Source organism: Coffea arabica, chromosome 4e, assembly GCF_036785885.1.
Source record: "Coffea arabica cultivar ET-39 chromosome 4e, Coffea Arabica ET-39 HiFi, whole genome shotgun sequence".
NCBI classification, from domain to species: domain Eukaryota; kingdom Viridiplantae; phylum Streptophyta; class Magnoliopsida; order Gentianales; family Rubiaceae; genus Coffea; species Coffea arabica.
The window spans coordinates 46,436,783-46,451,275 of NC_092317.1; the positions used below are offsets into that span (position 1 = coordinate 46,436,783).

Consider the following 14,493-nt stretch of genomic DNA (forward strand, 5'->3'; position numbering starts at 1 on the left):
TCGGCAATCAGGTAGTTATTTTGTTATTCTTGAGCTGTATAAGAACGCAGAAATCCGGATTGGGCAGCATGGAAAAATCATTTTGAGTAATATCTGTCTTTCTTCTTCCTCAAGTCTAGTTTCTCTCCCCCTTATCACTCTATTTCTGTTGCAATTGCAGCATTCATTACAGTGGTATCAGAGCTTCCGATCCTTGGATTAGGAAGCTTGATTCACGGCCATGGCAGAAGGAACACGTCTCAAAACAATCGAGGAGCAGGAGGCAAGATTGCAGACTTTCATGGACTCTACCAGCGAGACTCTGAAATCCATGGAAGAGAATAATGGCTAACTCCACAGAATTAAAGGCTCTCATAGCCAGCATTGCTGCGCAGATTGGAGGAAACAACCGGAATCCTCAGCAAGAAAGAGGAATTCTGGCCACTCCCACGAGTTCCTTGCAAGGCAATTCCAGGCAAGGGCAGATGAATCAAGATAGAGGAGACAGAAATGCCTTTATCCCTGGGGTACCCAAGCTGGAGTCTCCTGAGAACTCAGGAGAACAAGTGAGGGACTGGATTCAGAAATGTGAGACCTTCTTCCATCTGTATGGCATCTTGGATTCGCAGAAGATGTTGATTGCAAAAATGCATTTAGATAGGAGAGCCAATGTTTGGTTTCAAAGCTTCAAAAGAGATAAAAGGACGTTGGCATGGGAGGAATTCAAAGGTGTGAATCACAAATTTGGAAACCTTGGTGACAAGGATGGGGTAGAGGAGTTTAACAAACTGCACCAATCTTCCACTGTAATGGCCTATCAGGAGAGGTTTGAAGAGTTGAGAGCCATAGTGCTGCTCAAAAATCCTAGTTTGAGCGGAAGTCATTTTGTTTCAAGCTATTTGAGTGGATTACAAAAAGAACTCGAGGCTCTGGTCAAAATGCATAAACTTCAAACCTTGCAAGAAGCTTTTGAGGTTGTAAGATGGCAAGAAAAGGCACTGGAGGTCATTTTCAAGAAGAACAAGGCATTTAACAGATCCTCCCCATCTTCACAGTGGAGTTCCAATGGAGGTTTGGTCATAAATAGATCCCCTGTAGCCAATACAGCAACAGCAAGCGAGGGAGATTCCAGGAAGCAATGTAATTCTATTCAACAATTCAGAAAAATTACTCCCACTGAGTTTCAATATAGGAAAGACAATAACCTGTGCTTTAAGTGTGGGGTCAAGTTTGGGCCAGGTCATATGTGTAAGAATAAAGGGATGCATATGATTATTGCTACTGATATAGAAGACAATGTAGATGAAGAAGAGGTGATAGAATATGAGAGAAGTAGTCACAAACAGGATATTGAGTTGTCCTTGCATTCAGTCACGGGGAATTTGCTTTCCAGTACCATTGAATTGGTATGGATGGCTAGGGACTCTGAAATCTCTATTTTCTTGGATGGGTGAAGTTCTAATTGCTTCCTTAAAAAGTCAGTTGCACAGAGATGGCATGATCTTATCAGGCAACACAAACCCTTTAAGGTCAGAATTGCAGATGCTCAGGAGCTTTGTTGCAGTCAGTGGATACCAAGTTTCCAATGGGGTATGCAGGGACAAAAGTTTTGTCACAATGTATGCCTCTTAGATTTGGAGCCATATGATTTTATCATAGGGGTGGACTGGATGAAGGCCTACAGCCCTCTAACATTTGATTTTAGACAACTGCAAGTCTCATTCAGTAATGATGGTGAACTGGTGAAATTGCAAGGGGATGAGGGCACTGCAAAAACTAGGATGGTTAAGGGAGAAGTGGCCCAAAAATACATGAGAAAGAAGCTAAAGCAGGCAGTGCAAGTTTGCATGATCAACACTACGCAGTCACAGGTAAACATAACTCTAAATATTCTAGAACCTCTATTGATTGAGTTCCAAGATGTATTTAGTGAGCCTAAGCAATTGCCCCCTAAAAGATCATTGGATCACCAAATCCCTTTAAAGATAGATGCAAAACCATTCAAATTGGCCCCTTATAGATATCCACATTTCCAGAAAACTAAAATAGAAAAACAAGTCAAGGAAATGTTGCACAGTGCCATTATCCAACCCAGTCACAGTCCATTTGCCTCCCCTGTCCTATTGGTTTAAAAGAAAGATGGTAGCTGGAGATTTTGCATAGATTATAGACAACTCAATTCCTTATAAATTTCCCATCCCTATCATAGATGACTTTACTAGATGAACTCCATGGGGCCAAAGTCTTCTCCAAAATTGATTTGAAATCTGGTTATCATCAGATTTGCATGAACCCTATAGATATTCCTAAAACAACTTTTAGAACTCATTGGACTCTATGAATATTTGGTAATGCCATTTGGGCTTACCAATGCTCCAGCTACATTCCAGGCTCTTATGAACTCAGTATTTGAACCTTTTCTCAGAAAATTTGTCTTGGTCTTCTTTGATGACATTCTTATATATAGCCCAGACATGGACACTCATATCCTCCACCTCAGGCAAGTCTTGGAAACCTTAAGATCCCACGGTAAGCTCTCTAAATGTTCCTTTGGACAAAATCAAATAGAATATTTGGGGCATGTGGTTACTGTTGAAGGTGTAAGAGCTGATCCTTCAAAGGTGGAGTGTATGTTGAATTGGCTAGAACCTACTGATGTTAAAGCATTAAGAGGGTTCCTGGGTTTAACTGGATACTACAGGAGATTCGTCAAGAATTATGGGGCCATAGCTAAACCCCTTACTGAACTTCTAAAGAAGGATGGTTTTGTCTAGAATAAAGATGCTAGTGCTGCATTTTATGAACTTAAACATGCCATGAGTAACACACCAGTCCTAGCATTACCAGATTTCTCAAAACCATTCGTCTTGGAGACATATGCCAGTAACCAAGCTATTGGAGCTGTTATTATGCAGCAAGGTCAGCCCATAGCTTATATGAGCCAGGCATTGGGAACAAGAAACCAGGCATTATCTATTTATGAAAAGGAATTATTAGCCTTGATTTCTGCTGTAAACAGATGGAGCCAGGCATTGGGAACAAGAAACCAGGCATTATCTATTTATGAAAAGGAATTATTAGCCTTGATTTCTGCTGTAAACAGATGGAGGCATTACTTGTTGGGGTCTCATTTCATCATCAGAACTGATCATCATAGTTTGAAATACTTGTTGGAACAGAAAATTTGGACTCCTCTACAGCAAAAGTCGTTGACCAAACTAATGGGATTTGATTATGAGATTCAGTTCAAACAAAGGAAAGAAAATGTAGTTGCAGATGCACTTTCCAGAAGGAGAGGGGAAACTCAAGAACTCAGCGCCATATCCATAGTAAGACCAGCTTGGATAGCTGACATAAATGAGAGTTATGAGAAGGATCCTAAAGCTAGGGAGCTGCTTACTGCATTAACCGTCAATGACAAAGAGATGCCTGAATTCTCTTACAGTGGAAGGGTCATCAGGTACAAAGGTAGAGTGTATGTAAGGGCCTCTATGCTACTCAGGCAACAACTCATTGCATGTATGCACACGTCAGCAATTGGAGGACTCTCATGTAATCTGGGCACTTACAAGAGAACTAAGACATATTTTTTTTGGCCTGGCATGAAAAAGGAGATGGAAGATTTTGTACAGAAATGTGATGTATGTAAAAGGAACAAGGGGGAGAATTGTAGACCACCTGGGCTATTACAGCCCTTACCTATACCAGAGTAAGCATGGCAACACATATCTATGGACTTTATTGAAGGACTGCCTAAATCTGAGGGTTGTAATGTACTGTATGTGGTAATTGATAGGTTTACAAAGTTTGCACACTTCATCCCCTTAACAAGTCACTACACTGCTAAGAGTGTAGCACAAGTATTCTTTGATCAGATATTCAAACTGCATGGTCTTCCATCCAGCATTGTGATAGATAGAGACAAGACATTCACCAGCATATTTTGGTAGGAGTTATTTTCGAAATTAGGAACTCAGTTGAATTTCTCTACTGCCTATCACCCCCAATCAGATGGTCAGACAGAGAGAGTTAACAGGTGTGTAGAAACATACTTAAGGTGCATGTGCTTTGAGCAGCCACACAGATGGAAAAAGTTACTAGCCGCAGCAGAGTGGTGGTACAACACCAACTTCCATACTGCATTGAAGATGTCCCCATTTCAAGCTCTTTATGGCTATACCCCTACACAACTCAACCTAACTCCAGGAACATCAGTGGTAGCTGCAGTGGATGATTGGATATCAGAGAGGGTAAACTGGAATTTAGTGCTCAGGGATAAGCTACTAAAGGCACAAAACAGGATGAAGCAGAATGCTGACAGACAGAGGTCTGATAGGAGCTTTGGGGTTGGTGATTTAGTCTATCTTAAGCTGCAACCATATAGGCAGACTACCGTGGCTCTCAGAAGGAACTTTAAGTTGTCTGCCAAGTATTATGGGCCGTATAAGGTGTTGCAGAAGATGGGACCTGTAGCTTACAAACTGGAATTGCAAACAGGATCAGCAATCCACCCTGTGTTCCATGTGTCTCAGTTGAAGCCTTCTACTAAAGGAGAACCAGTGCAGAGTTCTCTACCACAACTAAATGAACTAAAAGGAGAGATAAGGGTAGCACCCTAAGCTATGCTGGAAAGAAGAACTAAAAGGAGAGGAGGACAGGCTACGGAGCAGGTGTTGATCTTGTGGGAAAATTTGAGCCAGGAAGATGCTACTTGGGAAGATGCTACTGTCATTAGGTCTCAATTTCCAGAATTCAACTTCAATCCTAGGGACTAGGATTTTGTCAAGGGAGGGGTAATGTAACGACACTAGATCAGCAGTTATAATTTTGCTACATGCGAAATGTATTTCCTTCAGGTAGTTAGAGGGAATCTTCCCTGTTAGTTAGACTGTTAAGCTGAGTCAGCAATCAGGTAGTTATTCTGTTATTCTTGAGCTGTATAAGAATGCAGAAATCCGGATTGGGCAGCATGGAAAAATCATTTTGAATAATATCTCTCTTTCTTCTTCCTCAAGCCTAGTTTCTCTCCCCCTTATCACTCTATTTCTGTTGCAATTGCAGCATTCATTACACGGACCCAGTTTATTGTTTACTTGTATGAATTTCTTTCTTCAACCGGGATTCATCTCTAATAAAAAAACAGCCTATAATTGAGTGTTTGTTGTGCTGTCTTCCTCCTAACCCTCAATTTTGCCTTTACCACCAAAATGGTACAAACCACTATACCATTTTGTAGAATTTTTGATAGTCACGTGGATCATGGATGATTCCAGGACACAGCCTGCCTTCTTACCAGATATGATTGATAGAGCATTCAAATCTGAAATGGGCAAGAAATAAGTTTAAAAATAATTTTGGTGTCATCAATTTATAAATTTCAGCTGTCAGATTGTCTCCTGAATTAGTAGTGGATATGGCCGGATTGAGACGTTGGTAAAATTATTCATCTCTAATTCAGTGATTTAGTCAGGTCATAAATTGTTTTTGTATGATGGTCATTAGCCCTTTACAATGTAAAATGAGAACCCGATCCCCATCAAATGTAATTTTTCAAGTTTTTTTTTTCAAAATAAACTTTTTTTTTTGTTCATTGTAGAAGAAATGTACAATATGTTCTCCATACATCAGGACTCCTATCTACTCGAACCTCCTACATATTTCTGTATAGCATATACACATGACTTGCTTTAAATCTATACAATGTATGTCTAGCTCATCAAACATCTATGGTCCAAACCCCACTCTAGAATTAGCTCCAAATGCTCCATCGTTCTTGGTGCACTTCACCATTATGCAACCGTTAATTGCACAGCCTTTACAATTGCTGCAACAAGTTGAACATATGTCCTGTTGGCTTGCTTGAAAATTCTGTTGGTTTTTTCCTGCCACAAATGCCAAAAAGTAGCAGCTAGAACTAATCTTTTGATTTTGGTAGCAAAAGAATCATCTTTCAAGTCAGTACTCCACCATTGCACCTCCATCTGCCAACTAATATCACCCCTATACAAAAGGCACATCTTTTGTACTTTTTTGCCGATTGATTTAGCAAAAGTTCATTCAAAGAACAAATGATCAAGTGATTCAACACTTTCACCACATAATGCACAAGTGGGATCAACATTTTGCACCCCCAATCTCCTTAGTCTATCTTTAGTCACGAGTTTTCCTTACATTGCCAGCCAAAAAGCGAAAGCAAATTTAGGGATATGCCCCTTTCCCCAAACTATCTTATACCAGCTCACAGTGTTACCTGGAGAGAATAGCTTCCTCATTACAGGTTTAACAGAGAATAGACCAGTTGATGAGCTAAGCCACTTCACATGGTCCTCTCTATGCAGATTGTGCAATAAGGATAAAGGAGTTGCATCCTTGAATTCTTGAACACGAGAATTAAGTCTCCTTCCCTGAGGCCATTTCCAGCAGTCATTATGAATAAAGTCAACAACCAAAGATCCTGTATTTAGTCCTAAATCTTTAAGTAAGGACATAGGGAATACTTTATAGAAAGGTCCAGATGGATACCATGCATCATACCAAAATGAAGTCTGGGCTGCATTGCCAATAGAAATGCCTATAAATTGTTGAATCAGCTCATTGCATTTCAATATTTTTCTCCAAATCCAAGAGCAGCCTGAAGTTATATAGGCTTCCCATAAGCTTTTCCCCTTCAAAATTACTAAGTGCACCCATCTTACCCAAAGAGTGTCTTTCTTGCCATTACTAAGAGCAGCCTGAAGTTATATTGGGTCCGGATGTAATGTTTCAAGTTAGTTCTCAAAGTATGATCTTTTGGGGGTCTTTTTTTTTTATTATCAATTAGCTGCAAGAATTTGAAAAACTCTATTTACTGTTGGTAAATCCAAAACCTAATAAGATAACATTGTCCATAAGCTAGCAGGCCAACATTCTTAAAACTTCGCGTTTGAAGGGTAAGTCCAAGATTTAATATCGAAGGGCTCACTTGATGCAATACTAAAATATGGAACGCCACATTGAAAATCCGGCCTTTATTGTTATTCTTGCCTTTGGATGTTTTAATTCAATTTACTCGGGTACTCATTTACTTATTTTCTCAATGATTGAAATCAATTTCACACACGTACTCATTCTTAAATTGCCTGCCCTGATTCTTGCCGTCTTCTCCTACCAAGAATTATTTGTTTCTTGGCGTGTCATTCCCTATCAGGTGTCATGTATCAGGAAAGCAGTCTTGTTACTTGAAATGCATTCATTTTCAGTATATAAACTTATGCAGGGTTTTATCAACAAATTGTAATAGGGAAATGTTGATTAGAATCTTAATACTAGTTTATTAACACATGCGTTTCACGTTGATCGGTAACTTGTTCATGGGTTCAAGTTACAATGATTAATTTAGGTACTAGTAAATTTATTGCAGTCTAATATTTGGATGGAATAGAGTCTACAGACATAATAATAGTCCAACTGTAAAAATCTCAGTTATTACTCTGGAAGGAAGAATCTAATCATCATTGTTTTCACAGTATCCCCTTTTTATTGTTTATTCGACTTGGTCTTCTGTTATTTGCTATGGATCAGCAAATAAGAAAATCCATACAAATCATGCAACTGGTTCAATTCTAGGTGTGAACTTATAGAAGATTTAAAACCTGACTATTTGATTGAGCAATAAAATATCCGAAGGAATGGTTTTGGACAACTATATATTTTGAATGGTTTAAGGAAGAAATATATGAAAGTTTCAGAAACCGAAATGAAGAATTGTGAAATGTCCCTATGAAAATCCACATACAATAATTACACATGATATTCAAGTTCATACTGCAGGGATAATCGGATGAAGCATCCACCACTATGTACAATAAGAAGAATGACAAGGGGTAGAATTTATTCCCAGTAATTAAAAAGCTCAAGCAGGCCACTATCAAGCCATTAAGGTTTGGTGGGATGGGAGGCAAGCATTATATATGTGACTCTTCAAAAAATTCAGTTTGGTTCAATAGTGGTTCAGTCCCCGTCGTTTCCTCCTAGAATAGGTTAGAGTAGGAGTACGTCGTTCCCTCTTAGAATAGGTTAGAGTAGGAGTAGGTATAGATTAGACTATTATCGACTGTCACAAAAAATAAAATAAAAAGCTCATTTTCTCTTGAGATTTAGTTAAATGTTGCCGACTATAAAAAAAATTAAAAAACTCATTTTCTCTTGAGATTTAGTTAAATAGTAAAACTTTAAGCATAGATCATAATCCAATAGTCTTGATTTTATCTCTTTTTTTTTATGCATCCTGATTACTATATCTTAGTGGTCCGATCAGGCAAAATAAGTAATTAGAAGGTGTCTTTTCATATAATACACTTTAATATACGCATTGCTAATCTACAAGAATGAACATTGGACCCATGCAATATTATTGGACAAGACCCACCACCATTTTTGTACAGGACAAAAAAACATATTTAACTCTCTCTCTCGAAGAATTTCTGGTCTTAAAAAAAAATAATACCAGCATAATCTGTTGCTTGTGTTCACATATGACTTCAAATCCGAGAGTTTAAATCGCCCTTCCAATTCTGATGTTTCTCATGCATTTTTCTAAAGCTTGGAGACCATTTGCACCAAGTTTGACCATACTTTCAATTCTTGAGTTGGTAAAATGGTGTAGCAAAATTTAAATCACGTGATCTATATAAATCAGGTTTATTGAAATGTTTACCAAGGATAACTGACTATAAATAAATGTGCAATTACAAGTCTACTTTTGCAACCTAACATTTTAACGTTTTCCAATTCTCTTATCGAAGCTACTATAGACTTTGTTCTACCAAAAAGCAATGGAACTTGAAGGTCATGAATCAAATGATTCCATTTCCATCCAAAATGATTTCCTGGGTGATGTTCATCGTCCTTTGGCAAATTTTCATCCTGATATTTGGGGAAACCAATTCCTTCTCTACTCCCCTGATTTCGACAAGGTACTACTATAGTATAGACAGAGCAGTTCTTTTATGCTAAAGAAACATTAACATCATCCAAGGATATATATTTGTTCTTTGTAGGCAAGATGGGCTTCTATGAAGGGGCAGGTTGAACAGCTGAAGGAAAAAGTCAGGACAAAGCTTCAGGAAACTGCAAGTAATCCATTGGAACAGCTGCAATTTATTGATGCGATTCAACGACTTGGCATAGAATATCAATTTGAAGAGGAGATCAGTCACGCTTTACAAAAGTTGCATGAGAAACATCAAAGTTGGGAGGACAATGACCACTTTTATACTGCTGCTCTCTATTTTCGAATTCTGCGACAAGAAGGGTTCAGAGTTTCAGCAGGTAAGAGTTGAAGGATTTAAAGATTTATACCCTCAAACCTCAAATCATAGAAACCTTAATTATTGACTATCTTTCCTCCTCCTATATCACCCAAAAAAAAAAAAAGCACGAAAAAGAAAAGTTGGGTTTCATTTTATTGTCCCAACAATTTTCCTTTTATCATTTTTCCATTATGCAGACATATTCAAGAAATTCCTGGATGCTGAAGGTAAATTTCGAGAAGGTTTGGTCAATGATGTGCAGGGCATGCTTGCACTTTATGAAGCAGCACATCTTAGTTTGCAGAGCGATGACATTTTAGATCATGCCCTGGCTTTTACAAGTAATCATCTTCAGTCTTTACCATGCAAGTTAAGCGATCCACTTGCTGCGCTAGTAAATCACGCACTAATGCAGCCTTACTGGAGGGGTATACCAAGATTGGAGGCTAGGAATTACCTGTCCATATATGAAAAAGGTCCTTTACACAATACAAGTTTACTAAAGCTGGCTAAGTTGGATTTTAACATGCTACAATCTCTGCACAAGGAGGAGCTACAGGAAATTTCCTTGTAAGTTTCTTGAAGATAATTATTTACCTAAAAATAGATAAATTTAAAAAAAAAAATTGTTTAAGCTATTTAGATTATCTTAAACTGTAACCGTGTTGAATTAATGCATGCTTGATGCCTAGTGTACCTCAGGTGGTGGAAAGAACTAGACTTTGGAAGAAAGCTTCCATTTGCGAGAGATCGAATGGTTGAGGGCTACTTTTGGATTATAGGAGTATATTTTGAGCCTCAATATGCTCTTGCCAGAAAGATTATGTCAAAAGTTATTGCTATTGCATCCATAATAGATGATATTTATGATGCTTATGGGACTTATAACGAACTTGAAATCTTCACAGAAGCAATTGAAAGGTTTGAAATGTTTACTCTTTGACTTGACTCTCATGAAACATACATCATGTATGCAGTCAAGAATTTGCTGTAATTTAATGTGTTGCATCATTTGCAGATGGAATGTTGACTGCATGAAACAGCTCCCAGATTACATGAAGATTTGTTACCAAGCACTCTTAGATGTGTTTGAAGAAATTGAGGAAGAGATGGCCAACCAAGGAAGATCGTATCGAACATATTATGCCAAGGAAGCAGTATGAACATACTCAAATTCCTACCATCAGACTCCTTAATAGTTTCCTAGGATAGTAATCTAGTTTGTCTCGGTGACATTATTGTGATTGAAATATATAGTTGATTTGATTGCACTAATTTGCAGCTGAAGTTGTTGGCTTGTTGCTATTTTGCTGAGGCTAAGTGGCTGCACCAAGGGTACATACCAACTGTAGAGGAGTATATGCAAATTGCAGTGCCAAGCTGCGGGTACCTCACTCTTGCAATGATATCTTTCGTAGGCATGGGGGATGTGACAAAGGCAGCCTTCGAGTGGGCAATGAATGACCCTGATATCATAAGAGCTTCATCAATCGTTTGCAGGCTTAGGGCTGACATTGTGGGGCACAAGGTATAATCCAATTGGGTAAATTATGTATAATCCTCCTATGATTTTGCATAATGTTAGATGATCCCCTTCCAAGGTTTCAAAATAACTACATAACCCTCTGTGATTTTATGTAAAGTAGAATATTGATTGAATGCATAATCAGTCGTGCCGCTGAATGCATAATCAGTTACGACAATTGGACTATAAGCATTCTTAAAGTTTGTGTGATGAAATCATAATATCCAGTTAATCCCCTGTAGTTTGCATAAATATCTACTTTACCCCCATATGATTTTTGAATTTATCCACAAGTTGCCATTTGATTTAACAATTAAATAAGTGCACTACTGATATTTTAACTATCAACGTTATATAAGTCATTTTTCATTAAATTTCAATTTATGTAAAACTATAGGGGGTTTACGAGTATTTTGAAACGTTAAAGGAATTGTGTGACGATAGATGAAACTATAGCGGGTTATTAGGAATTTAACCAATGCAATTTGATATTCCTAGGAAAGCAAAATCCATAACAACACAGGGCGGCTGGTAGCTCTAACGCAGCTGCGTATTATCAGTAATGGCCCAAATCAATTTGACTTGATGGAACTCGCTTCAATCTTAGTCAATCATTTTAAAATTTAAAAAAAAAAGAGCTTGTTTTTTCAAATTGGAAGAATTGTAAATTTGGTCCTTAATATTTGGCTTATATTCAAAATTGGTTCCCAATGTTTTGGTCAAAACAAATTTAGTTCCTAAAGTTGTAGATTTAAGACAACTCAATGGAACAATGAGTGACAGCGAATATCAAATTATTGTTAGTCAACAATTTGACTTGGCACTTTTTCTCCCTAATGTTATGATTTTAAATCATTTTATTTATCTAAATTTTAAATAGTGATATTAAGAGTTTAACATGAATTGAGATGCAAATTAGAATAAAATAGTATTAAAAGGGTAATAAGAATTCTAATTAAATTCTTTCCCTTCTTTTATTTCATTTATTCATGCTAATAATATATCATGTATTTTTTCCTTTGCATGGTTAGATTCAAATTTGATATAATATTTGTATATTATTATTTCTCAGTATTATTTAAAACACTTTATATTGATAGAATACAATAGTAGCCTAATTAGCATATCTTTGTTAAATAAGTTATAATAGGATGATAATATACCAATAATAAATAAAACATAAACCAGTGGAAGAAAAGGAGAATTTTAGTTTGATAATCTATGTTTATTATAGTTATTATTACAAAATTATTGCATATCTTGTGTACATAGGTTTCAAATTCTTATAGTTAGCCATTGTACTTATAAAAACTAGTGAAGATAAGTATCAATGTGAAGTAGTTCTAGAACTTCTTAAGAAAATTATCTTTTATTTTTTTGTCCTTCCTGTCAATTAAAAACTAGTATTCCAATACTGTAGTTTTAAATCATTTATTTAATATCAATATATCTTGATAATCATTTAGTGCTTCATATAATATGTATAAAATGCCAACTTCATTTCAACTTCAATTGATAACCTATTAAAATACCAAAAACAAGATCAACTTAATCTACAAAAAGTATGTATTTCTTATATTTTAAAGGGATATTTAATTAAATTTTTAATTATCATTAGAAATACAAATAATAAAACACATTATCAAATTAATTATTAATAGTGAGAAACAATAATATACATACATACGTATACATATATATATATATGTACGATACCAAATTTAAGACTAACTACGTAAAAGAAAAGAAATATATGGTATATTATTAGCATGAGTAAATGAAATAAAAATAAAAAAGAAGAAAAAGAAGTTTAATTAGAATTATTATTATCCATTTAATACTATTTTATTCTAACTTTTATCTTAGTTCATTCTAAAACTCTTAATATTACTATTTAAAAATTGGAAAAATATAATGATTTAAAATCAAAACATTGGACATCAAAAGTGCAAATTCAAAGTTATTGATTGACGACAATTTGGTTAGTTATCTTAAATCTACCCAGCTAAAATTACATATTTTAAGAAGTAAATTTATTTTGATCAAAATATTGGAGACCAATATGATACACAGATCAAACCTTAGGCACCAAAACTGCAATTCGCCCTTACAAATTTGGCATGGACAATCCAAATCGAGCCGACGTCCCCAATCTGGGCCTAAACCTTACTTTGGAGTTTGGAGTTGCCACGGACGCGGGACGCGGGACACCCGTAAAAGTCTTGATATCCTAAAGTTTGTCTCCTTTAGTCTCACAAAATTAATAATGATCACTGTGATAAAGTGAGTGATCAAGTTCTAAACCAATATAAGTTGACATATGTTGATTCAATTGATAAAGACGAATTGTTTCCTCACAAAAGGTATAGTATGTTCAAATTTTACTGTCAATACCAGAGTTATATTGGTGAGTAATCTATAAAATTCTTGTGAACGACTTTGGTTCGAGAAGTATGTTTTGATTCGTCACAGTGACTAGAATTGAACCCACTCAAACATTTTATTACAATTAAAAGATTTTTTATACATATGCATATATACATGTGTGTGTTGGGGGGTCTAAAGACGTGGTTCAACTGTAGAACTGATCTTAAGTATAGATTTTTGTTTTTGTCTAATTAAAAGAAAACCCGAATTTAAGCCCTTGATCGGCTGATAATAACAAATATAAGCTTTTACACATTAACGAAAAATATCCAATACTATATATCTTTCATACTTGCAGTTTGAACGAGAAAGGGAGCACATTGCTTCAGCAGTGGAATGCTACATGAAGCAACACGGCATGACGGAGCAGCAAGCGTGCGAGGAACTTTACAAACAAATTGAGGATGCATGGAAGCTCATGAACCAACAACTCCTTAAACCTACTCCGACTGCTGGTTCCGCTGCACCTGAATTTGTACCCTCTAAGGCTGTGCTCTTTCGAGTTCTGAACTTGACACGTTTTGCGGAGGTTACTCATATGCACAATGACGATTATACACACGTGGGGGAAGCCATGCAAAGTCATATTAAGTCACTGTTCATTGAACCCGTTTCCATGTAAGCCGTACAATAGATATACCATTTGAAGGCTATAATAAATCAAGTGTCAAGTTCTTGTTTGTTACTTGTAATGGGTTGCATGGGGTTTGAAACATGCGACTGTATTTTATGTTGGGAATAAACGGATTGGGATCAAATAGATCATTCAATTTACACGAAACATTTGACCGATGAAAAATAGATCAAATTATAGAAAAGTTTGTAATGATTAATTAGATGGCAAAATTTAGTCAATTTCATATGAAATTTTACATATAACTAACATGAACAATAAATATATTATGAATCATGCTGATTTTTGAAAAATATTTTCAAATTAATTTTATAAGGGTGTATTTGAGAGAAGTAAATTAGTGTTAGTTTCTTTTTTCTTGATTCTGTGAAAAACTGGAATAGACTCAATGTATTGTGTGAGTCTCTCTTCTCTCGATTATCTGTGTATTCCCTCATGTTCTGGTTTCTCCTTGCTTTTGATTTGGGTACATCAGAATTGGTAATCTCCTCTTGTATCTCCTGAACCGACTCCCAATCTGGATGGTCAGACCAGTTAAACCACTGAATGGTTTGTTTGCCAGTCCGGGTAGGTCCTAAAACTCAGTAGAGGCAAAAGATCGATCAATTGGAATAAATCTCTTTGCTTATTGATCTTTG

The 14,493-nt window shown here is 36.3% G+C and overlaps 2 protein-coding genes across 3 annotated transcripts; both read left to right on the forward strand.

The window, feature by feature from the left end:
- The first annotated feature begins 323 nt into the window (after window positions 1-323).
- Window positions 324-2,753, forward strand: LOC140005647 (uncharacterized). The gene is made up of 3 exons (XM_072046670.1): window positions 324-1,385; window positions 1,458-1,850; window positions 2,280-2,753. Exons 1-3 carry the CDS (start codon window positions 324-326, stop codon window positions 2,751-2,753), a joined length of 1,929 nt encoding a protein of 642 aa, XP_071902771.1.
- Window positions 2,754-8,683: 5,930 nt separating this feature from the next.
- LOC113741660 (valencene synthase-like) lies at window positions 8,684-14,002 on the forward strand. Of its 2 annotated transcripts, XM_027269246.2 has the most exons (7): window positions 8,689-8,933; window positions 9,018-9,288; window positions 9,467-9,839; window positions 9,972-10,190; window positions 10,288-10,426; window positions 10,552-10,797; window positions 13,520-14,002. In XM_027269246.2, exons 1-7 carry the CDS (start codon window positions 8,793-8,795, stop codon window positions 13,841-13,843), a joined length of 1,713 nt encoding a protein of 570 aa, XP_027125047.2. In that variant the 5' UTR covers window positions 8,689-8,792; the 3' UTR covers window positions 13,844-14,002. The 2 variants fall into 2 exon arrangements, with proteins under 2 accessions (XP_071904074.1, XP_027125047.2); XM_072047973.1 differs by lacking the exon at window positions 9,972-10,190 and having other exon boundaries at window positions 8,684-8,933.
- The last annotated feature ends 491 nt before the right edge of the window (window positions 14,003-14,493 follow it).